Source organism: Fundulus heteroclitus, chromosome 6 (assembly GCF_011125445.2).
Source record: "Fundulus heteroclitus isolate FHET01 chromosome 6, MU-UCD_Fhet_4.1, whole genome shotgun sequence".
Lineage (NCBI taxonomy): Eukaryota > Metazoa > Chordata > Actinopteri > Cyprinodontiformes > Fundulidae > Fundulus > Fundulus heteroclitus.
This window is the reverse complement of record NC_046366.1, coordinates 8,926,725-8,952,222: the sequence shown is the minus strand read 5'-3', so window position 1 is coordinate 8,952,222 and position 25,498 is coordinate 8,926,725. Positions and strand designations below refer to the sequence as shown.

The following is a 25,498-nucleotide window of genomic DNA, read 5'->3' as shown; positions in this document are numbered from 1 at the left end:
TACGGAAGTCAGCGCGCAGCCGCGGCAGGGTCCAAAATGACTCTGTGAGACTCTGCTGCTGTTGCTTTAAGGCGTAAAGGCTACAAAAATCGACTTAACTGAATGGAAAGACAAACTTTTTTCTTACTGTCTGAAAGTAAATCAGAATTTTTAGATTTACCAAAAATATCCATGTTTCCTATATCCAGATAAATAAGTGAGTGAGGGGATAAAAAAAAAACTTTATTCAAATTCCACTTCCTGTTTTTAAACATCTTCGCTACCTCCGGCCCCATTTCTCCCGTCAGAAGTGGTGTGCAGGCTTGTGGGCCACCTTGCTCACACCCACCTTTTCAGCAAATCTTCAATGGGACTGAGATCAGGCTTTTGTGGCCACTTCAATAAGTTCACATTGTTGTCTTTTAGCCAATTTGTAGTCAGTGTCAGTGTTTATCTAAAAGACCCATGCTTCAATATTGTTCTTTTCTCAGGATGTCATCTCCTGTTAGGAGCACTAATCTTTCTTTGAGGTGGAGAAAAACCACCGATGCGTGGTACTGCCACCACTGTGCTTCACAATTGGGACGGTTTTCTCAGGATTGCAAGCTTCTTTTCCTCCCTTTAAATGTAGCAACAATCATCATGGTCAAACATTATTCTGTTACATCCGACCACAGGAAACGTCTCCAAAAATGAATGTCACCGTTCTTCTGTGGAATCTGGCTTTTTATATGTTTCTGTTAGAGCAATGAATTCTGCTTCTCTGAGAGTACTTTGAGCCCATGTCTATACAGGACTCAGTTTATTGTGGATAATTAATCTCTTATTGGTCATAGCTATAATCTCTACAAGGTTTTTAGCTTTTATTCGGAGGTTATTATGTACATTTTGCTCCAAAAACATATCATTCTCTGACACGCACAACCCATCTGAACTGTTTAGTGTGTTCTTATTCTCTTCTCTCTGTTTCGTGACTGCGTTGGGAGACAGACATTCAAACGCTCATGCCTTTGAATTAAATAAGATGCATCTTTTGTTTTCATGAGTCGTGTGCTCACTTAATTTATAATTATTAATATCCACTACAACCTCTTCATGCAAACCTTTCTAAATCGGTTAAAGGCATTATGAATTTGAGGAACTTTTGAGCAAATATAACAGTTTTGCTAAACAGAACTAACCTAATATCTTTCATTCAATGTCCTTGGAGGGGGAGGGGGGGGGGGGTTGACTCTTCTCAACAGATTGTGAAATAACAATGTACTTATCATGCAACAATGGGTAATTCTTTACTGAGATTTTCATTTTTATGTGGCTTTGAATCAAGACATGCAGGCAGATAATGCATGGACCATGTGTAATATACGAATATGTTAGGATTAAACATTAAGCTTTGAGTAACTGCAGCATACCAGTGTTTGATATGTGGAGCAGATGTGTATTTGGCATGCAAAGACAGCAGATGAAAATGAAACCAGACACATACCAGCACTGACCGCACTTCTCACTTTATTTGCTAAATTGGTAGAAAATTAAAAAATGTGACTCAAAGTAAAAATAGATTAGAAAATATAGTATCAAAAATTAGAGATGCTATATTTGCAGGAGCTTTGTTGCTTCACATGGAAGGTGGCGACAGCACAAGTTTCTTCCTCAGCGTGAACCTCACTTCAGGCGCCTGCTTTTCTTCTCCAACATAGATGGAGCCCTCTTTTTGTCCTACTTGATCATTTACACGGTGGAGGATGGAAGTGATGTCCTCACCCCTGAAATTAAACGTATGTAAGAAAAAAAACATCACTGTAACTGCATAGATTAGAACTGAAAAAAACACTAACATCAAACAACGGAGGGCACTGGTTATCGAAGGTTAGAATTACAAGACAGGAAACCCCTGAAATGAGGGTTTTATTTACCTAGGACAGTGCTCCTCTAGCTGCTCACACACAGACTGGACAAACCAGCTTCCTTCTGTTGGGTGTCTAAAAGCTGCATGATCTTCAACAGTGGCAACAGCAACGAGAAAATCTGTTTCCTCAGGAATGGATGTCAAGCTATCCTCCTCCACATCTTTCAGCAGAACCCCTCGCTGGATTTTGCCTCCTTGGCAGGCCTGGATCAGGAACACCTTGGGTTTGCCAGTGAGGGCTGACTGGTCAGTGGCATTAAAATATCTTGTTATCTCTTTAATGGCAAGAGGCTTTGAGTCAATCCCCAAAACCACACCCTGCGCCCCGTGGCTCAGAATGCAGCAGACGAATGCATCGCCATGCTTAAGAAGCTGCTGGGGAGCAATGAAAGAGCAACCAAACCATTCCTGCAAGCTCGACTCCTGCAGCTGGTCGGCGTCACGAAGCGAAGCAAAGCTCTCCAGTGTGTGTTTCATCTGGTCCCTGGTTTGGTCTTTGCACATCAGCACTCTGAAGCCCAGCCAGCTGAACACCTTTGCCAGGCTTTCTGCAGCATTTGATATGATTTGTTGAAGTAGAGAGGAATTAGACTTGAGGAAACACCAGACAAGACATACTTTAAAAAATAAAACAAAGAATAATGTACCAGCATCTTTGTCCGTCCCCCTTCTCGGTTTGCCGCCGATGACTTCCTTGTTGTTTATGATCAGGCAGACACCAACAGGCTGGCTTTTTAGTTCATAACACTCACCCTTGAACAGAAGACAATGCAATTCAATACAAAGCAAAAAAGAAAAATAAGTCCCTACACACATGTTTCAAAAATTCAAAAACTCAAATTTTAAACACCATACGGAATTTAGAAACCACATTGACATATAAAGGTACGTCTAAATATATTGTATCAGAAAAAGGTTCCATATTTTTTGGTAATTTTTTCATTTGTCATAACATTTTAATATTTTGAAAAAAGTTAGACACTGGAAACTCACAGTGTCCTACTCTAGTCAGCTAATTAGCTTAAAGCAAAGGTTTCCTGAGCCTTTCAAAGGTCTAAGTCTGGCTCAGTAGGCGACACAACCATGAGGAAAGATGGCTAACTTGATGACTGTCCTGAAAACAGTCATCAACAAGCTTCACAAGGATGGTGAGCCACAAGAGGTCAGTGTTAAAGTAGCTGGTTGCTCACAGAACGCTGTATCCAAGCAATTTCCTAGAAAGTTGAGTGGAAGGAAAAAAGTGTGGTAGGTTTAAGCTATTCAGCAAAATACATAGCAGGGGAGCATGACAAAACTAACTTAAAGCTGAGGCTCATAGCAAGAGTTTCCCTTTATTAAACTGAATTACTGAAATAAATGAACTTTTCGTTGATGTTCCAGTTTACTGATAAGCACCTGTAGGTTGAGGAACAAATAGCTCAAGCTGGGAATCCTAGCAACGAGTTAGATTAATTGTTTATCTTGAGATATTTATAAATCAAGCATGATTTGTTGTAATAAATGTTTAATAATCCCTTATCCAAGGATCTCAACACTTTATTTCTGTAGATAATAAGCCAATAGTTCCAGTTTGTCCAAGCTGCAAGACATCCTTGCAGGACCGATTTAGTGCTGCTACAGATTATCACAGAATACATGACAGGAGCAGCTAAATATCACTAAAACGCAACAACTACAAACATTTTGCCATCCTTTTCCTGTCATCTAAAAAGAAAAAAAAATGAGCTTTGTTTCCTGGAATTAGGCTTATAATGCTCATAAAAATGAATGTCAGCCTTTACAGCTGTTTCCATCCCCTATATAATCTCTCTTGATATTATAACCATATTAAGCGGGAGCAAACTCCAAGTTGTCCATGCTTTTAACTACTGAGCAGGATTGCAGTACAGTGTAATAAAGGGGAACGTCCGATCTTATCAGGACGTGTAACAGCATGTTGAAATAAATTACCATTGAGTTACCTGAACCGATATAGTCAAGCCTATATTTTGTTTCTATAATAAACGCTGATGAAAAATACAACCTGTTTCCATACCAGGACCTCACCTTCAGCTTTTTATTCTCTGGCCCCGCGTCACCTGGGTGAAAAGGCCAACACAAGCATAAATGAGATGTTTCATAACCAGGAGAAAAATGATAGCACGCGGTGTGACCTGAATTACCTGAACAAGGTGAGCTAGCCTGGACCGGCTCGGTCATTCTGACGTCACTGAACTGCATGTTCCTCAGATCGGGATAAGTCGTTTTAATGTCCGCATCTGTCTGCAGGAGGTTTATGAAGAGTTGGCAGGTTTCTTCTCCTTTATTCATGATCTTGTCCACAAGCTCCACAACGTGGCCCTCATCGTTCTCCTTGTTGATTCCCTTCAGACCGTTGTATTCCCTCAGAGTGATCAGATTCTTCTCAAAGACTTTCTGCAGGATAAGAATGCGGTCTCCACATAAGACGTCCAGGAGTTTGGTTTTGTTGCGCCTAAGCGCGTCTCTGGCCGACATTTCTGCGCTAGAACCAGAACCTCAAAGCTCGTCCGTCGTCTTGCGTGCTTCTTCGAAAGCAGTAAATGCTTTCGTTTTTCCCAAACCCCCTGTGGTGACGGTAAATACGAAAGCAGGAAGTTGCAGGTTAGCGGTTTAAGGACAAATAAATGGACTAGAACCTGTTTCTTAAAGATTTCATACCACTTCTCAGCCTGTCCGAAAATCAAAGTGTAAAGCTAGTAAGTTAGGCAGCTTATTTTAAACCAATAAAACTACAATTATAGACACGTTGCGAGGCGGTGATAAAGTCCCGCCACCCAGACAGGCACAAAGCAGCATGATCTAAGTTTTAATTGTTGATAAAGAATAAAGGGTGGTCTGTGCTGCCCCCTGGTGGTAAGAAAATAACCTAATGCAATCTGAGCAGCGATAGTGAAACGATAGTGTCATAATTATTGCCATTTTGTCAATACATAACACAATCAATCACATGATTGCTTTTATTTAGCAGCTTTGCATTAGGAATGTGTGGTAATGTAGGATTGGAACAACAACACACAACTTCTTTCCGTCTTTTTTTTCTTCCTCTTTTTTTTTGTAGAAAACAGACTAGATATCTATTGGTAATCGTCAGCAGGTTTTATGGCGCTGTAGCGGTGCTAAACTTCACATGGCCTCTTTTCTGTGTATTCGTTTGGTAACCACTAAACCGAAGTGAAAACCATCTTAATAGCAAGCCACCCTGTATTGAACTTCCTTAAATGATTCAGAATCATTTAAGGAAGAATTCTCTTTAGGCCTCGTTCAGCAGTGCCTCCCGCAGTTCATTACTCCAACAGGGAGAAGAGACACATGTGGTCTGGGAAATGAAATGTGCAGAGTAACGATAAAAACAAAACAAAACAAAAACCTCCCTTATCCTACACTCTTGCTGCAAACCTTATAGTTGCATAAAGCGGTGGTCTGTTTGTTCACAGTGAATATTCAACATAGGCAGAGTTTAAAACCTTTAAATTACAGAGCCTCTTATATGGCAAAGATTGAATCGTTTTTAAAAACAACACAGAGAATAATGCTAATGGTGCTGCCAGGATGGAGCTGCAGAGCGAGTTAGATGATAAACTCTTCAGCTTTTGAGAACCTATTAGGATCTGATGGTTAGACTTTTTTACCAAGAGCAATGTTAACGTTCATCACTTTGGTAATAACACACAGGTGCATCTCAATTTAGAAACAACTATTTTATTTGAGTCGTTTAATAATAAAAAAAAACTCTTTATACCATATGGACTCAAAACAACCATCTGTTTAAGGTGCAAAAAAAAAAAGTAGAAGTAAGAAGTAAATTGGGTACCTCATCTGGACAGGTTATTTTTTTGTTGAAACGTTTTGTCTCTTCTCCTTGAAGAAAAGGAGAAGGGACGAAACATTTTAACAAAAAATGTCACTTTTGTTTGTTTGTTTGTTTGTATTTTTCTACCTGAATTATTGAGACACATCAGAACATTTATTTCTGTTATTATGGCTCACAGCTAATGAAACCCCAAAATCCAATTGTGTCAGAATATGTAAATATTCCACGGTTCCAATAAAATAGATTTTGAACACAGGAATGTGTTAGGAAAGAAAACTGCCGAATGGAAAGTTGTCAGTACCGCTGAGCCCCTCCAAAAAGGTCAACGTCAAAGAAGCTGGTTGTTCACAGAGTGTTGTGTTCAAGCACAATCATGGTTAGTTAAGTGGAAGAAAAAAACTGTGGTAGAAAAAGTTGCAAAAGCAACTGGGACACAGACCGAGAAGATTATTCAAGAGTTTGGAGGATATTCACAAGATGTGGGTTGTGTCTGTCGGAGGCTCCTGGTATCCAGTATCTAGGAAATGAGTTACAAGAAGGAGAAAGACAACTGGAGTGTTGCTATTTAGTGCAAAGTTATATTGCTTGGATTAAAGTCCAGACTCTGCAGGAAGAGTGGAAAGGCTCTGAATCCCAGCTGCTCGAGGTCAAGGGTAAGGTTTCTACAGTCATTGATGATCTGGGGAGCCATGAATGCCGGTTTTCAATGTCTGGGCATCTGTCTTACCACAAGGCTTGAAAGTGTACTTCACACTTCCCTGTGCTGACAGAATTTACGGAGAGGCTGGTTTCATTTCCCCGCCAGACTCGGCACCTGCCCAACATACGTTGTATGTGGGGTAAAGGTCATTGTTAAAGCAAGCAGGGCTTCCTGAACGCCTCAGCAGAGTCACAGGCTGATGACTTCTCTGACACACCGCATCGATACAGTGATTCACGCAGAAGGAGGCCCCAGCAAGCGATGGACACAAATACAGTACAGTGCATTGTAATATTTTTCTACATTAAAAAAAAAAAAAAAATTATAGTGCAATGTAAAAGCAAAAAAATGTAAAAATTAGATTTTTCAGAGAGACTGGGTTTTGGGTTTTCATTTACTTTAATCATTTATACTCAAAACACACGTAAACCTATAAAATTATATATATATATATATATATATATATATATATATATATATATATATATATATATATATATATATATATGTATATATATTAAATTCCTTAAATGAATGAATTCAAATAAATAAATTCAATCAAATGTGAATGTCACACAACAACAACGCCCATATGGGCAGCGAGCGGTCCGTTCACCCCTCTCCACTCCCTCAGCCCCCAATCCCCCTGTCACAAATCTCACACAAAATTTTTCATGTACCTTTACAGCTCTGTTTTTGTTTTGCTTTGTTGATTTATTTCCATGAAAATTCTCCCTGTGCAGGGCACTGAGATATGTACATACACAAGCAAAGAACAGAGTGATGGAACAAAAAAAAAAAAAACCCAGTCTTGGTTTCCTGCTGATCTGTACAGTAGGTGACGTCATTATTCATATTTCCCCCAAAAGGTCTCGTTGTGTCTCCTGGCAGAGAGAGAGACGCATTCAGCAGCAGCGTGGGGACACAGAAGGAGGTAACGCCGCCTTATTTACTCTTTTTTTAATTTTTTAATAACGGTTTCATTGTGGCATAGCAGACAGAATGTTGCGTTTGAGGTCTCCCTCCTAAGATATATGAGCTGATATGTGCAGTGAGCTGCCGTAGCGTGTCCTTTAATCAGAGGGGGAGCCGTGTGTAAACACAGAAGGGCTTTCTGTCTTTCAGTGCGGTTGACGACTGTGTTTCTGAAACTTTGAAGGTATCAGAGTCGGTACAGAAATGAGCCAAGCGGTTTCTTTAAATCAGTTAGAACCTTCTCCGAGGTGACTTACAAGAAGTCAGCCTGTGTGCATTAAAGAAGTTAAAAAGGGGAAGTCTAAAAAGTCTAGAGGCACAAGTCTGCTGTGGGTGATTTCCTGGCTAAAAAGCCAGGAAATCACCCACAGTAGACGTGTTCGATAGCCTCTGTGCTGCATGTGGTCCGTCTCAAAAGCTGAGACTCATGTCTGTGGGAATATAATCAGATATTCACGTATTTACAGCAAGGTGAGTGCCTAATGCCAACAAGGACTCCTTAAACACCAAATACTAGAGAGCCTGTGTTGTGAATCTGATGTCTGTGTGTATGTGTACATTTTAGACGGATTATGAAGCTCTCTCCCGCCTTTCCTGCCCTCTGGTGCAGTTTCCTGTTGCTGTGGATCTCACAAGGTGGGTGTCTCTGTCCCAAAACAATCATGACTAAAATAAACAATAGAAGCCGCACGAGGAACCATTAAACTGCTTATCAGGGTGGGGCCTTACTTTTCTCCTTAAGACAATATTGCTGGAAACCGCCGTGAATTCAGATTCAAGGATAACTGCAAAAGGCGAAGGGTTTAGAATGATCCATTGATGCAAAGCATGTTTGATTTGTCAGGTTTTACAGCTCTGTGCATACAGCTGCGGTGCTCAGGTTATATGTGAACCTGATGAGGATGTCTTGTTGGTTGTCTCTCATGTTCTAAATCTGGATTCATGTTTTCTTTTATCGGAGACAGAGGGCAACAGTTCAGACGTCTGTACCTTTTCTCCCAACGACGTGAGCATTCAGTTATTCTTCCCGATTCAAAATGCCTTGCAGCGGCTAACAAACGATGCTTTAGCATAAACTTATGTTTCAGTTTCTCCTAATTCTCCTCTTCTGTCCACATACAGAATGCGACAGGGCTTGATGCATGTGAAGAATTGCCAAACACCTCAAAAGCTGTCATCTGTCTCGTCTACCCGACAAACCTGCTCAACTGTTCCTGGTCCTTCCACACTTTGGACCAGGATGCTGAGCTGTCTGTCTCTGTCAGGTGATCCAATTTATTTCCTCCATGCTTTTGGTAATGTAACTCACATGCACACAGAACTTACTTCTAAGAGATTTAAAAACAAGTCTCGAGTCATTCAACTGCAAGTGAATGACTCGAGAACAGTCCGCTGGGTTTCTCTAGATAGAAAACTGAACCAATCTGTCTGTATGATACATCTGAACTGACTCTGTTGTGAGCGGCCGCTATATAAACTGATTTGATTTGATTTCTGAGTATTCCTGCTTGTTTCTTTGCAGGGTTTCTGAAAATGACGAATTGGTGGATTCTCGACTCCAAGGCTCAGCGAAGAGAGTTGGGTTCATATCCTGGATGCTCCAAGATGGCGAGCATAGGGAGGTAGCCGTCGATTTTAACGTGACCCTGCGTGGCGCCTGGATGTGCTGCCGAGCATCGTTTGACGACGATTCATTGCGTAATTATCAAAGACACACACTGTTCTTGTTGAGTAGTTGAACTTGCTAATACACAGAGAATACATAGATATGTACTGCTGTCAGCAGATCAGGACACACAGAATATCTGTTTTTTTAATTAGAGGTAATAGTTCTAAAATTCAATTAAAGTCATCAGTGTTTGTTCTCTAATGGCCATAAATACATGAAAGCAGTAACTCACTCAAAGCAGTAAGAACTGATTACACGTGTTAAGATTTGAGTCACGAGATGCGAAAGTAACAGTCCTATCCGTCAAGGCTCACCTCAGAATAAAAAAAAAGAGAAGATATATGTCACCTATGCAACGTGTTATATCCTTAGTGTTTTAAATGTCTGCACACCAAACTGCTCTGGAACAAACCTCACGTTACAGCAGGAGGTAAAGCACCAAGATAAAAATAGCCTTTTTGTTGCTTTTCTTGGTGAAAAGTGGAATTGTCTCAACAGGAAATGAGGAGGTGAAAGTGATTATAGTGCAGCATGCTTGATCTTAATCATTGTAGGAGCGTGGAGCAGGTCTTCCCATGCTGGCTTTATTAACACCCCAGGGCATGATGACAAAGGTCCGCATTTAATTTGGGGTTTAGAACGCTGACGCTTCTTCTTGTGTCACTCTGTTGGTGGAGCACCTTTTTGTTCTTGAGAAAGAAGGACAACAACTCTTGATAAAAATGCTTAAAAATTCAGGCAAACAGTCAAATATCTCCGTGACAAGACACCGAAAGCAGTTTCCGCTTTGCTAGGCTTTGATTCAGTCAGATTTAGTTTTGTCTTAAGGAAGATCAAAACTGAAGTTATTTAAGGATTCAAACACTCAAGTGCTGCAATGATATATTTTTCCTCTTCTCTAAATAATTTAGGCATAAAGTTATTTATTTAAATGTAAAGTAATACACTTTATTGCCAAAAGCTGGAGATAGTTAAAGATTATTGCAGGTAGAGATGGAAGAAATGGACTTCCAAGTTTATCTGTGGTATTTATAATGATAAAAGGGATGATTATATTTATTAAAAACAAAACCCTTGCACACTTTTTGATGTCTGAGACTGCACCTCACTGTGGTCGAAGCCCCACAAACCCCAAACCTGCTCTTAAAAACTACCAGAAAAGCATCTAAAGCTATTGAAGTGGCTACTTCAGGACTAGCTCACAATGACAGCACATAATCACATTTTCAAACATGAACAATACTTACTGGCACTCTCATTGAATTTACAGTGAGGAAAATGAGGAATAGTAACAATTACAACAATACATTTATTTATTGGGAAATTTTAATATCATGTGAAGTTTGTGGTTTTAACAACAAATCATTCTTGAAAGCAAAACACAGTATGATAATTGCCCAAAGCAACACTGTAAAAACAGAACTAAAACATAAGTATAATTTTCTTTAAATTAGTGTATTTGTCCTTGATTTGAGCAGATAAATAAGATTATCTGCCAATGGAATGAGTATTTTGACCCCTATAATAAGATTGTTAGATAAACTGGACTTGAAATAAGATCATAGAAATTAATTGTTCCAATTTTAAGTCCAGAAATCGTATTCCAATGGCAGATCATTTTATTTACCTGCTCAAATCAAGGATAAATACACTAATTTCAAGAAAATCTTATTTACTTTTAGTTCTCTTTTCGCAGTGAAGGAGATCCTTCTAACCTCAAAGAGGTTCATTTTTTTCTTTCTCTATTAATCACAGAGAATACAGAATTTTACAAGTTTTTAAACAAAATGTACTTAAACGGATACATTATGTATTTGATTTTTCTGATACCATGTTTATGTTGTTTTGCTAGTAACAATATTGGCCTTAACTGTAACCTGTGGTCATTTGGGTTTCGCCACAGACATCATCCCTCCTCCGGCGAACGTTACAGCATCGGTTCAGGACGGCAGCCTTAATGTCACCTGGGATGCTCCAAGCGAGAGCTTTCCACCACACTGTTTTAATTACCAGCTGGACATGGGTGAACAGGTACGTCTGTCTCCGTGTATGTGTGGATATACATCACACACCAGCTGGGATATTTTTCAGCTTGAGGCAACCCACTAAAAGAAGAAAAACAATCTTTTCAAAACAGGAAAAACTGAGAAACTTCAGCGATAAGCTGCAACACCTGGAGCCAAACGTTGTTCCTGGTCACACCTACAAGGTGAGGATGAGGGCAAGGATATTGGAGTTCTGCTTTGGATGCACTCAGTGGAGCGAGTGGAGTCCCACAGTCAGTGAGTACACTTTGGTTTTCTCAGACTTGATCAGTGACTGGTTCCTGTTTTCATTCTGAGCTGGCGGGACATCTTAAAGCTGACGTACAGCGATGTCCCCAGTAAAATAACCTGTCTCCATGTGCATCTGTGTGTACGTAGCGGTCGGGGAGCCATCGTTCAGACTCGATCCTCTGGTAATTGCTGTGATTTCGCTTGGAGTACCCATGATGCTCCTGGCTGTGCTGTTGTTGCTGCGCCATCAGAGGTAGCATGATTCTGGTTAACAAGAAGGGCCGTTGTAGCCATTTAAAAGAAAACTTCCCCTTATTACCCATGTCCTTCTAAACTGACTCATCAAGCAGGCCATGTCTCGTAAATACGAAACTGACCTATGAAGGGAAAAAAAGGATAAAAGTGACCTTTGAGTTTACAGAAGTTGTGAAGTTTCTTCCAGAGCAAAAAGTGTAGAAAGAAGAAGTAAAAAGGCAGCAGGTTGTTTCTTTTCATGTGTAAAACCACAGGCCAGCATCTTCGCCAAACTTCTGTTTTTCTCACACAACGTACCTTTAATGGGTTCCAAAATAGCCAATAAGAGGAAGGAAGTCAAAAGATAATAAACACAAGACCTATTAAGCAACCCAAAGGGTGTTTTCTTTTTTCTTTGATAATCATATGCCAACTTTCTGTTTCATAATGAAGTTTAGAAAAGATTACTCAGAAACATGGATTATAAAATTTCCCTAAAGCTTATTTTATGTCTCAGGTTGGGTAAAGTTCTGCTTCCTCCGATTCCTCGTCCTCCTGAGAAGTACAAAAATTTCCTGGAAAAAAACGATCCGCTCAATGTAAGCACTTCCTCATACTGCACACACACACACACACACACACACACACACACACACACACACACACACACACACACACACACACACACACACACACACACACACACACACACACACATCCTTGCAGATGTTTTCACACCCTGGGAACTTTTCCACACTTTGGCAGGTAAAAAAACAAACAAAGTGAAATGTATTTTATTAGATGTGGTAGACCAACACCAAGGAACGCATAATTGTGTTGTTAAAGGCAAAGGACACCGGGTTTCAGAATTTTTGACAAATCCAAATCTGAAAAGTGTTGGGTGCGTTCCTATTCAGCCCCTCTAAGTTATGTAATATATTTAGAACCACCTTTTACTGCTCAACTCCTATGAGGATATCTCTACCTGCTTTGCATACACTGAATTTTATGACTATTTTCCATTAGAAGTGGAATGTCTGCAAACAGTAGTTTTCTAGTTTTGCCACATATTTTCTATTTAACTTAGATCTGGGTCATTCTGACATAAATATGCATTAATCTAAATCATTCCCAACCTCAACTTTTTGTTTCTTCTAACAGGTTTTTCTGTCTCTTTTGGCCTGTATTTAGTTGCACATATCTTCCCATCAACTCTAATCAGCTTACCTGTACCTGCTGAAAAGCAGCCTCACAGCATGCCACCACCATACCTCGTTGTGGGTATGGTGCATTCAGGGTCATGTGCAGCATTAGTTTTCCTCCACACACACAATTAGACTCCCAAAATGTTTACAGTTTAGGTCTCACCGAAGCACCTTCTTCCACATGATTGCTGTGTCCCCTACATGACTTGCAGCAGATGTCAAATGGGACATCTTACAGCATTCTTTGTGCCGCTGTCCCACATAAGTCAGATTTGTAGAGTGCATGGCCAGCGGTTGTCCTGATTCTCCCACTTGAGCTGCTGATTCACGGATGTTCTCTAACAAATGCCTGGGGCTTTCATGGAACAGCTGCATTTACCAAAATGTATGCAAAGGGACTCTGTTTTTTTTTTTTTTTAATTGGTAACAATTTAGAATTGCCTTGGACTTTATTTATGGGTATTAGATTAAAGCGGGCAGAATACAAATGTATGCCACACTTTTCAGAACTGTCTTTGTAAACAATTTTGGAAATTATCTGTGATTTACCTTCCAGTTCACAATATGAAACACACTTTATATCTTTGGCACCAGTGTCACTATCAGTGTTTGTACACAGGTGGTTCCAATGATTTTTTTTCCCTTCTTCTTGTGTTTGCAGTTCTTCCATCCTGTTTCAACGATCAAGTCCGAGGAAGAAATCACAGAGGTGGAGGATGCAGAGCATGATCCCGGAGCAACCAATTAAAAGCAATCCGGGATAAACGCATGTATCATAGTTAGATTTATGAGCCAGTACTAAGATAGAGAGAGCACTCCAAGCCACAGATTTGCAACAACTAGAGTAAAAATCACATATAACTCCTTCAGTGATCTTCTACTGTGGAGCCAATAGAGCCTGGTCCAAAAACATAAATTACTCATGAAAAACAGGCGGAAGATTGTACATTTTGGACAAAACTAATGACTCATCTACTGAAAATCTGCAAAGGTCTTCCTATATGGGTGGAAAATTCTCAAAAATGTCTGAATAAACTGAACCCATAAAGGACAAAAAGACAAGTGTCAAACCTGAAACCCTTTTAGCAGGAGATCATTCCTGAAGGCTGTGTCTTTAAAGACACAAAGCATTCTTGAAGCTGCAGTGGGGAGTTCTGAAAAAAAACTGTGTGACTTAGTCTGTGAACAAGCACACCTCTGCAGCGCTGCAGCCCTCCCTCCACAGCTCCTCCCCCACTGCAGAGCCTGCCATGCTGATCCAATGTTTACCTGTCTGTTTTCTGAACAGGTGCCACTTGAGAAATTGGTAGTTGTCCTGTAAAGCGGGTTCTTTCGCCACCATTTCTCTTCACAGCTGCAGCCCATCTGCAATTTTGAACTTGAATGACAGTAGCACTGTATGGGGGAGGGGTGAGAGCAGCACGTACACTGCTGGGACATTCCTCCTGGCTCTGATTGGTTATTTCTGACCAGGAACGGTGTATTTCTATAAATGACAGTAGGACCACTGGGAGGACCCACAACAGCTGGATTTTACTGCCAGAACATGGTGACAGATTTAATAAATATGTAAAAAAAAACCCCGCATTTTTACAAAAGTTATCTACTGCAGCTTTAAAGTAATCTGTTGGCCAGAGTTCAAAAAGGTCAAAGATGTAGGTCAAATAGTCTGATTAACAGTAGGTTTCTTTTGTGTGTGATAGATATTTAAACATTAGAGCAGTAAAAAAACATACCTGGATATTAAAGCCCCAGTGTGCACAGTTTTCACACTAGCACATCTGATTCATTTAGTGCACCATCTTGTGGTGCGCTAAATGAATCACAAACAACTTTGCCGTAATAACTACTACGGAAGCCGCGGAGTGTCATAAATGTGACAATGTAAACATGTCCTCCATGTATTAGCTGTCTCTAATAGCTAACAGCTACGGTCATCATGTGAAATAGCTTTTGGCATTATTTTCCAGTCCGCTTGTTTTTTTCTAAAGTCGCTTGTAAATTCTGTGAATCGCGTTTTGTTTATATATAAGCGACTATGAACACCAGTAAAGAGACCCAGTCTTGCTGCTGCACTATAGACAGTGAACAGGCTGGCTCATCCCTCTGCTCCCCCCGTGTACACACATGCTCCCTGAGACGGAGACGGACAAACGAGCCCTTTCTACCGGGAGGACAGAGTAGCTGCTGGACTACACTGCCCTGTTTCTAACATAACGGCAGAAATAAACTTCACTGTTACATTGAATTAACTTACCTGCGGTTCAGCAGAAAACCTGCAACCTCCGCATTAGTTTAGAGCCAGCACTCCCTCATGAATTGTCTCCACCTGGTAATATTAGCTGTGCCAATATAGACTCTTGTTTTCTCCTGGTTACAACTTCTTTTTCTTTCTTTGGTCAGTTTCTCTTCCCTCTTGCTGGGCAGAGTATACCGTATTTTTCGGACCATGAGGCGCACCGTATTATAGGGCGCACTTTGAATGGACGTTTCTATGTCCACACACAAGGTGTACCGGATTATAAGGCGCATTGAATATTCTCCATATTCTCCCGTGTACACAGCTCTCTCCTGAGAGGGAGAGCTATCCGTCTCTGTCGGGAGGACAGAGTAATTGGATTAAACTGCCCTGTTTTTAACATAAGGCTAAAATAAACTTAACCTTTATATTTAATTAACTTACTTGGTTTATTGTTACTAATGCTTATTCTGGGCGCGGGTTACCTTACAATTACATGAATGCACTTCGACATTACAGTCAGGCGGTCTTGTAGACAGCTTAGGGGTCCGATCACTGAGCTATATTATACACTGGAGTGCTAATCACCGTCTGTTAGAACGAGTCGCTTTGAAGCCACCAGCCGCCATATTGGTACTCCCTATTTCCCCCCAGTAACTAGGGAATATGTGCGCTGCAGCATCGAATAACAAGGATTTTCTCCTGTTCAGGGGGGGGCTTAAAACTTTTAAAATGTCAAATGCCATATACTTTTATGTTATGTTCTAAAAATATCAAGTACTGAGAAAGTCATGTGCTGAAATATTTTGCATTTTATTCATTTAAATATATATATTTAACATTTATAAATATATAAATAACAATATACAAAAACATATATTTACATATGTGTATACATATATATACATATACACATACTTATATATACATATATGTATATTTAATATGAATAACATGTAAAATATCTCAGCACCTAATGTCCTAGTAGTTGATAGTGTTAGTACATCCACTGACTGTAGAATTACCTATGAAATGTTTTCACACAGCCAGAAAACTGCTTGTTGTTGCAACCAAATCATATGGGATTCTGTTAGAGTAGGGAGTAGCAAGATGGCGGCCAAAATCAGCACTCCAGTGTATTATATAGCTCAGTGGGTCCGATCAGGTAGTGACACAGTGTACCGTAATGCTCTGAATATCCACTGAGCGGAGCGGCTTCGTTGCAACCAAAGTCATACTTACACATTGTAACAGATTTTTCTTTGTACCGCGTAAAATCAGTAAACAAAACTTAAATCATGTATAAGGCACACCGGATTATAAAGCGCACCATACATTTTTGAGGAAATTTATGGATTTTAAGTGCGCCTTATGGTCCGATACGGTAGATGGTCCTCCATTTCACTTTGCCAGAATATGCATTTATAAAATCAATACTCGATTTTTACTAATTTAAAGCCAAATTAGTTATCTTACCAAATGAGTTAAATTATCAAGGGTGATGAATTGGCCTGCCCAGAACCATTGTTGCTGCCATCTAAATCATGGAAGATGGTAAATGAACACAGGCTGTGCTGGCAAAATAAAGAGGATCAACTCAACACTGACAGAATTGTTCAAACTATTGTTGTATATCAGATTTTTTGTTTTTGTTTGCACATGTTTTTCTCGTTGTCCTTGCAAAATCGGAAGAAATTAAGGGGTGTTTTAAAACATTTGCACATGTGTACTAAATTGAGATTGTTCCACTGGGCCAACTGTGTACTCATTGTATTGTTTAATAAAGTTGAGTTTTTAAGTATCTCCATCTGTTGTTTTGGAATATGTTCAGAACATATGGTTTATGCTGCCTTGATTTTTTTCTTGTTTTAATCCAAAAACCTGCATATGATGTAAAATGGAGCAGGGCAGCTCTTTAGTGCCCGTCTGCTTCCTGTCATCCAGCTAGATGACACCATTACAAAGGGAAGAGGGAGCAATAATTGTTAGAACACAGGGTGAATAAAGCCGCCTGAGCTCAGGCCAGTTAAACGGAAACAAGCAGTACTGAAAGCAGCTTTACATGTTATGTGGCTTTAAGATACAAAGTAAAGAGTTATTAAAGGACTTTGGTGGTAATAAAATCGATCCAAGTGAATAACAGTAGCTGAGGACAGTTTACTCTGGTGTGTAGCGATGCCGCCTTGTGCCTGCTGCACTTCTTTCCACTCCTCTTTCAGTTCCTCCTTTTAGTTCTGACACTTTGAAGACAGATCTTGATCGCAGAAGGGACTTTTTTCCACTCTTTCTCTTTTCAGGCAATCTCTACTTTCAAGTTTGGCTCAGAGGGCTACTGTTTCTATGATATATCGAGTTAAATAAAATACATTTTTCCTTCACACTGTTTGACACAGGGAGGCTCCTATGAACCGAGTTTGTTTTTTTCTACAGCAGTCTCGCTGAAAAACGTGTAATACCCACTGTGGTCCTCAAGGGGAAGTGTAGTATTGTCACAATTTGGCTGCTTATTCTTCGTTTTATTTGGCCTACTCATTTATATCGGCTTGCAACCCTGTCACACGAGTATCACGTTGTTTTTTAATTTTTTATTGAAACTTTACAACAAACACAATAGACCATACAATCTTAAGGTGGGTTCACATTGAGCGCGAATGTGGCAGGCCGAGCGACAGATTGTGCTCTGTCCCTTCTGGTACGACTGTCCATTACACAAATGAAGGACTGTATGTATGATAGACTGTTTGGTTTATATGACATGACAATATTATGCACGCAAATGGCCACCCGTTGACTCTCGCCAGATGGATTTCGTTCCGCGGAGCCGTGTGGAGCTCGACAGCGACAATGTTCAGGTGCCACAGGGGAATGACGTGTCGAAAAACGACGCTAAACGAGGCCACAGAGGTAATTCTAGCAATTGCCGATTAAACCAAAGCCAGAGAGACATGAAACCTGTGAGGGATGCGAAGCGACCATGGCTGGAGTTAGAAAAGCTAAACTTTTGTGTCTTGTCGCTCAACGACAACCAATCAGGATCTGGGTGTGGGTGTGATGTGGTGTGAAGGACTGCAGCGGAGACAAAGCAGTTTTCAGTCAACATGGGAGACAAGCTGACAGTGGTGGTCTGTGGTCAGCCTGAGTTGTATGACTCTACCAATTATTACTACCGAGGCAAGTCCAGAAAGGAGCAAGCCTGGAGAAGAGCTGGAGTGGCAGGGAAGTGAAAGCGTCACTAGAAAGCATATTGCTGTATTTCTGGCTTGTCGCCCGCTGTGCGAACAGCTGCGATAATGTCAGGCAAGGGACAGCAAGCACAAGTGGAAACTTTGTTATGCAATGTGAACGCACCTTTAGTCTTACATTTTTAAGGACAAGTGGGACAAAAATAAATGAAAGAATACACAATAGAAGTCAAATAATAATAATAATAATAATTCAGTGTATTGGGGACATGCAATACAAGTATATTAATTAATATGTAAGACATTGCTCAGAAGGGAAGTGTTTGGTCTTGGGGTCTTTTCACAAGTTTTAAAGAATTCACATTCAAATAAAAGGTAATTTGTGAAATGAAAGGTTTCAATTAGGGGGATATTTCTTTGTTTTGTTCATGTGAACAAAACACTTAGCCAAACACAAGACAAGATTATAACAGTGTTCTTTATCTTTGCTTTTTAGTTAGCAATCCAAAAGGTATGCCATCTCTAGAACGTGAAATTAGAAATGATGAAAATTTACTGGTCAACTATGTCTGTAAATCTCCACAACAGTTTTTAACAACTGCACAAAAGAATAATAGATGGCTGGTTGTTTCAATATCATTTTTCACAAAGAGTGCAACTGTTGTCAACTAGATCAAAACGTCTTCTATGTAAAACTTAAGATGGCGTCAGTATAATGTCGGCCATAAATGTGAAGTCTATTTCTTGGGCTTTAGGAGCTATAGGGAAAGTATCAAAAAAATAAAGAAAACACTTAAACAACACAATGTAACTCCAAGTATTGCCTTTATTTTTTGGAGCAGTATACATTGATCTTAATTTAGTGATTGAATCTTTATGAAATTTACCTAGGATATCATTATTAGTTATTGTCGCCCAAGAAATAAAGCAAGAGTGACCTACTGCAGACACAGAGTGCCGCCATTTTTACAGTCAATGCCGGGAGAACAGACCAGAACTCTAGTGAAATTGCTGCAACTTGCTTCTGAAAAGTTTATTGTTCATGTTGTTCAAGACCGTGGTTGTATAGTTTGATAAGTCATTCTGCTTCTGGTCAAAACTGTTAAATTGTTGTGGAAGCGCATTCAGAGAATGATAAAAGTCTAAAACAGGATGGTTGGATTTGTGTTATTTTTCAAAAACTTTGATAATCCAGTAAAGACATTATCATCATCCATCGAATGGATCACATACCAAATATTTCTTTTAAAGAAATTCTTGAAAAACAAGGATTTGTCGTGGATTAAACACAGATCTATTATTCCAAATTATCGTAGAGGGTGATGAGAAATTGTGTGTAAATAACTTTTCAACTACAACAATATTTCTTTCTGGAAATCTGACAATGTCACAGGAAGCTTATTTACATCAAAGTCTGAAACGAGCAGCAGATTTAAGCCATCAAGTTGGCTAAAGAGGAAATTGGGGATATTATACCAAAATGAACTAAGATGTTAGTTCTGTAGGTGAATAGAAGGGATGTTACTGTAAAACTTAACATAACATAAACCAAGAATTAATGTCCTGTCAAAACAGCACGTAGACCTTTCCAGAAAGGGAGTTTGTAAACGCTAACTGTTTTTCCAAGTTCCTGGAATGTGGTTCTGTGTTTGATAGATAACATACTTCCTTTTGTGTTACGCTGACCAGTTGGAATAATGTTCTTTTAATGGGTCCTTGGAAATACATCTGGAACGTGCCAAAAGAACAACTTCTTGAGCCAAGGATTGACGTCAAACAAGGACTGGTTCTTCATGATTGGTCAAGGTGTTTCACATACACGACAATTGTTTAGAATCATATAGTCACACCCTGTTGATGCATTCTGATCTGATCTGAAACGCAGCTTCTTTAGTCATTGATTCTCAGTACACTATAAAAACCTCTTCCATGAACTCATCGTGGTCTGGAGGTTTTGCTTGTGTCGTCTTTGATGATATATATTTTTTATTAGAGATTTTTGTGTACCTCGTTTTCCTCTCCTCGAACAGATCCAAGATATTAACCAGTTTATTTTCTATGCTCCATTAAGTCAATTGCGTTTTTTTATACATATAAATAAAGGCTCACTCATAGTGTTAATTTATTGAACAGAAAAGATTCACATCAATCCTTCAATGAGCCAGCAAGGACAACCAACACTAGATTAATATTTGCTTTTAGTTTACATTTTCCTATGTTTTATTTTGTTCAAATTTTCCAAATTTTTTTTTTACTTTCTTTTATTTTGTTTTTATTTTCCAATGTTTTAATCATGTAAAGCATTTTGCATTGTACTGAAATGTGCTATACAAATAAATTTGCCTTGCCCGGATGATTGCACACTTTCCGGCAGAAAGTAAATGTAACGTGTGCAATTCAAGTATTTTGATTGGACGATCCGAGTTTGGGACCACAGGATCTGTGCCCCACGCACTGAGCTATAATATAGCTCAGTGATTTAAACAAACGTTGGTGGGCCCACAATATCAAGTCGCCTCAAGAGGATTTAGCCTACTGAGCTTGTCAGTACTCTTATCTGGCAGACTTAGATATATAAACACAAATGTTTCTGACAGAATTTTGACTGGTGAGGGAATCTGTTTTTTTATTTTATTTTTTTTACATTACAGAACAATCCTGTCCCCCTGATTGTTGTGAACATAGAGCTCCACAGCGCCATCTGGTGGAGCAAGGTCTCACTGGCCCCAAATACAGAGATGCCACAGATCCAGTGTATGCTTTGTGGTGCACTCTATCCCATGTAAATAAATAAGTAAATATTAAGAAAATGTGAGGATGAGACTGAAACAAGGGCAGAAGGATGAGGCGGGCTCGGCTCTATTACTTGTGATGTTACCCTTTTTTTTATTTTCACACATTGAGACAGATGACCAGCTAACAGACCCAAACATAAATTGTCCATGTAAACATTTTTAGTTTTAGTCCGCTCTTGTCTAAAAACGTATGGCTGGATTTAATGAATCATAAGTTATAATTTTCCCCAGCCAATTCATAGCGAACATTGTAAATAAACACACCTGTAAAACTGACCAATTTTGGTATGTCATAAAATAAAGGTCGCGAATGTAAAATATTTTGTACTGAATTAGAAAAAAAGATGACAAAAGTTAGCTTTTTATTACATGTCGAATTGAAGTGGAGCCGAAAAGCTTCAGAGTAAATACAAAGAAAACATAAAAGTTGAATAAATTTGTTTGAGTGTTTTCTGTCCATATTTGTATTTATTTGGCACTCAACAATCGACAGATTTCCCATCCCACAACATGTCACTCACGACCAAAAGCAAGACTAAACCAAGTCACCTGTGTGACCTCATAATTGTTTTGTATACTTATTTTTATAAGCCATTTCACGGCATTCAGAAAAATGCCTGGGAATTAACGGCCGGAAAATTATTCTGAATGAGATGTGCAATTTTTTTTAATACTGACTTTAGCCAACTATTTCCACTAGACCATTGCACTGTAGAGTGGATCCCCTGCAGCCCCCTTGTCCATTCCTTTTGAGCAACCAGATGTGAGCTGCACCTCTCTATTGCCTTTCCTCATCTAATAAGCCTTCAGCCTGTCAGCCTCTGTGCAGGGTGCTTGGCTGCAGCATCTGCTCACAGCAAGCATGAGCAACTGCAGCTGCAAGGGGTGCCAATTTGACAAGTTCTCACTTCTGCACAGTGATATGATAAACAATGGAAATCTGCTTTTGCGGCACAGATTATTTTTAATTTCCTTTATTTTTTCTAAGTCCCCGCGTCACCACCTATGCGTCACAGAAAATAATCCCGCTCAGGTCGGCTGCCTGCAGCCCATGCCAAAAACTACTACTGATCAAGTTGGTATAAGTCATATTGGGGTTTCCTCAAAGAGAAGTTGTAGGTGCTGATAGCTGTATGTAGGAGGGATCTCCTATATTAGTCTGTTTTACAGTGGATCTGGAGAAGCTTCTGTCTGTAGACACTCTGTTGTTGGGCAGTCTGATGAAGATGATTCTCAGTGTTGTCCCTAATGTTCTTCATTTTATTAAAAATCATTTTTTGTAACTTCATCTCCAGAGGTTCCAGAAGGGTCCTTAGAAAAGAGACGGCCTTCTTTATTGGCTTGTTGAGCTTCTTTAAGTCGGTTTCTCTGATGCTGCTACCCCAACAGACGATGGCAGTGGAGATCACACTCTCCACAACAGATTAATAGACAATCTGCTGCAAACTCTGAAGGATCTAAGCTTCCCCAGGAAGTACCGTGTGCTCTGTCCCTTCTGGTACGACTGTCCATTACACAAATCAAGGACTGTATGTATGATAGACTGTTTGGTTTATATGACATGACAATATTATGCAGGCAAATGGCCACCCGTTGACTCTAAGTATCTCTGATAAAGTTATGTGAGTCATGTATACCTTTCAAAATTACGTCAGATACTTACCAGATGACCCTGCACATCAGATTTATGTTTACCAGTAGCTCTGATTTATATGCAACATGGTGTATATTAGTGCAAGAAAAAAGATGCATCTCCTTGAAAAACCCCTACGTATAAATATTGAGTTATGTACCTGTAGCGTGTTTGTAACGGTGGTTGGCAGAACACAGAGACGAGACGCAAGATTTTGGACTGCTTGTTTAATGCCTTTTAAAACAGCAAGAGGTGTTTAGTAAGTGGACACACCATAAGCACAAATGCAGCTCCCAGTGTGGCTGCTCGTCTCAACTGTGTTAATACAATAGTTTTTTTTATGTTACTAACAGATAAAGTAATATACATTGAAAGTATTAATAATTATAATGTACAATATGAAATGGTCAAGAACAATATAAATGCGCAAAAAAGCACACATATAAACAGTATATAAAAACAGAACAGTAAAAATAAAATCAGCATTAGAACAACGCAGCACCAATTATTATTTTAAGACAAATTATGTGAAACAAACTTTTAAAACAGCAGGAGGCGTTCAGTTAGTGGACGCGCCACGAAGCACAAATGCAGCTCCCACGTTAGAATTGGTGCCGATAATGACGTCATTACGTTGACAAAACTGCTTTACAATATAATTTCACAATATAATTTCATTGTTAGCCTTCGTGTATTAGCATTTTTATACAGACTGGCATAACTTTTACAGCTGCTAGCTTAACCATTTTTTGGGAGTCCACGGGGACATGACTGTGGGGGAACAGAGGAGCAGTGCGTGCATTAGTAAAGGGGTGTGTCATTACGGCCCAACAGGAACAGGGAACCATATAATACAATAACATGTTTTTTACATTAATTCAAAAAAATAACCTATTGATTCAATAAAATTATTTACAAAAAAAAAACAAGGATTTTTCACTGTAACTTTTTGAGAAAATTCACTTCAAGAAATCAACTCGCTATATACCCGCCGGACACTTTGTATTATGATTGTGTTGATTAATGTGATGACTTGTGGACAGGCTGTTGTTCTGTAGTTCTTAACAGCGGTAGAACATCTGACATTCGGACATTTTGCAGACTGAAATCTAATTGTCTACATTCCCTGAACAAAGGTTCTGAAAATATTATGCATACTTCTCGCTAGAGAGGCCATCAAAATTAACATAACTGCAGATTTTTGGGTTACATTTTGTGTTTTCCACATAAAGTTTGGGGAATGTCGGCACAGGTCAGGGAAGCAGAAAATGTAACATTCCCACGTTTTTCTGAAGAGACACTGAACTCTTCGGTGAAACTAAAAAGCAAAAGATTCTCTACTTTCCCTGAACGAAGATCATGAAAGTTATATGGATTTTTCTTGCTAGAAATGTTATCAAAATGCATATAAATGCAGATGCTTTCTTTAATTGTTGAGTTTTCCACATTAAGTCACATGACCGGGTTGCAAGCCTCTGTAACTAGGCCAAATAAAACGTAAGATTGAAACGTATTCATGGCAATTGGTCCTAAAATATAAACTTTACGAGCTTTCATCTTTTCAACTCCACTAACAGACAGCTGAGTTTGTGTTTGGTGAACCATTTATGTGTTGTTGGTCGTATATTTAAGATCACTATCCTGCATCAAAACGAGCCAGTTGTGGTGGTTTGGGCATCTGATCAGGATGCCCTCCCTTTGGAAGATTTCTGGGCACGTCCCACTGGGAGGAGACCCTAGGGAAGACCCACACTCACTGGAGGAACTATACATTCTGTCAGGCCTGGGAACGCCTTGGGATCCCTGGAATGAGCAAGAGGATGTCGCTGGGGAAAGGGATGTCTGGATTTCTCTCCTGGACCCGTTAAAGAAAATAGATGGATGGATGTACATTTTACTTGATTCAACATAGAAATTCATGGCAGATGGCCGTTCTCACTGAGCCTGGTTCTGCTGGAGGTTTCTTTCTGTTCAAGGGGAGTTTTCCGCTCCACTGTCGCTAAATGCATGCTCGATATGAGGGATTGCTGCAAGGTCAATGCAGACGGATTCTCACTGTCGCTAGATGCTTTTGCAGGAGGGAACGCTGCAAGTCAATGACTCGATGCAATCTACCAGGCTTCCTCAGACTGAAAACGTTTTAATCCATTTGAATAATAAACTCAACATGAGTGCATTCTTTGATTACTTGGATCAAATGGAATGGATGCTCTTCACTTGGACTCTGTCTGTATGGTTTGACTTTTTTTGGTAAAGCGCCTTGTGATGATAATCGACGCTATATAATAAACTGAATTGAACCAAATATCTGTGTAGTGTAATCTTTGGTGATTATCAAAGATACTCTGGCTTTATACATCTGTTTTTTTAAACATGTGGTGATGAAGCTAAAATAAATACCAAAGCAAAAGTGAAAATTTAATTTGAAAGCCTGGTGAAGGTATGAATGTTTTATGTCCAAAACAGGGAATTTGCTACACCCTCTGATACTGTAAATCAAAAGGTAGGCTTGATGAATTTAGATACAAGCTTTGACATTCTCTCAACTGGAGCACATGTTCTTAGAATCTCATCTTAAATATCCTCTTTTATCTGATACAGAGTGGACACTGCAAAAACAAAACTAAAAATAAGTCACATTTTCTTGAAATGTGTGTATCTGTCCTTGATTTGAGCACAGAAATAAGATGATTTGCCAATGGAATGAGATTTTTGCACTTAAAATAGGAACATCTCATCTCCATCATCTTATTTAGAGGGCAATATATCTTATTTTAGGGGTCAAAATACTCATTCCATTGGCACATCCTCTTATTTACCTGCTCAAATCAAGGACAGATACACTAATTTCAAGAAAACTTTACTTATTT

The 25,498-nt window shown here is 39.4% G+C and overlaps 2 protein-coding genes across 2 annotated transcripts; one reads left to right on the top strand and one right to left on the bottom strand.

Annotated features, from left to right (window-relative positions):
- Positions 1–1,471: 1,471 nt before the first annotated feature.
- Positions 1,472–4,717, bottom strand: LOC105930248 (caspase-8). Its single transcript, XM_036137984.1, has 6 exons — positions 4,568–4,717; positions 4,051–4,473; positions 3,935–3,966; positions 2,536–2,641; positions 1,896–2,436; positions 1,472–1,745 (listed from the first exon to the last, which is right to left on the bottom strand). Exons 2-6 carry the CDS (start codon positions 4,382–4,384, stop codon positions 1,598–1,600), a joined length of 1,161 nt encoding a protein of 386 aa, XP_035993877.1. The 5' UTR covers positions 4,385–4,473; positions 4,568–4,717; the 3' UTR covers positions 1,472–1,597.
- Positions 4,718–7,289: 2,572 nt separating this feature from the next.
- On the top strand, positions 7,290–14,359 carry LOC105930254. Its single transcript, XM_012868371.3, has 10 exons — positions 7,290–7,354; positions 7,961–8,031; positions 8,361–8,401; positions 8,518–8,660; positions 8,918–9,093; positions 10,968–11,095; positions 11,202–11,346; positions 11,488–11,593; positions 12,092–12,173; positions 13,441–14,359. The coding sequence occupies exons 2-10, from the start codon at positions 7,968–7,970 to the stop codon at positions 13,525–13,527; spliced, it is 972 nt and encodes a 323-aa protein (XP_012723825.2). The 5' UTR covers positions 7,290–7,354; positions 7,961–7,967; the 3' UTR covers positions 13,528–14,359.
- The last annotated feature ends 11,139 nt before the right edge of the window (positions 14,360–25,498 follow it).

Bases quoted from the DNA above. Each gene is read 5' to 3' on its own strand.
- LOC105930248 (XM_036137984.1), bottom strand. From the start codon at position 4,384: ATGTCGGCCAGAGACGCGCTTAGGCGCAACAAAACCAAACTCCTGGAC. The intron at 3,967-4,050 runs GTAATTCAGGTC...CTTTTCACCCAG, and splicing joins GGCTAGCTCACCTTGTTCAG to GTGACGCGGGGCCAGAGAAT. The intron at 2,642-3,934 runs GTGAGGTCCTGG...CTTCTGTTCAAG, and splicing joins CAGAGAATAAAAAGCTGAAG to GGTGAGTGTTATGAACTAAA.
- LOC105930254 (XM_012868371.3), top strand. From the start codon at position 7,968: ATGAAGCTCTCTCCCGCCTTTCCTGCCCTCTGGTGCAGTTTCCTGTTG. The intron at 8,402-8,517 runs GTGAGCATTCAG...GTCCACATACAG, and splicing joins GTACCTTTTCTCCCAACGAC to AATGCGACAGGGCTTGATGC. The intron at 11,347-11,487 runs GTGAGTACACTT...GTGTGTACGTAG, and splicing joins CGAGTGGAGTCCCACAGTCA to CGGTCGGGGAGCCATCGTTC.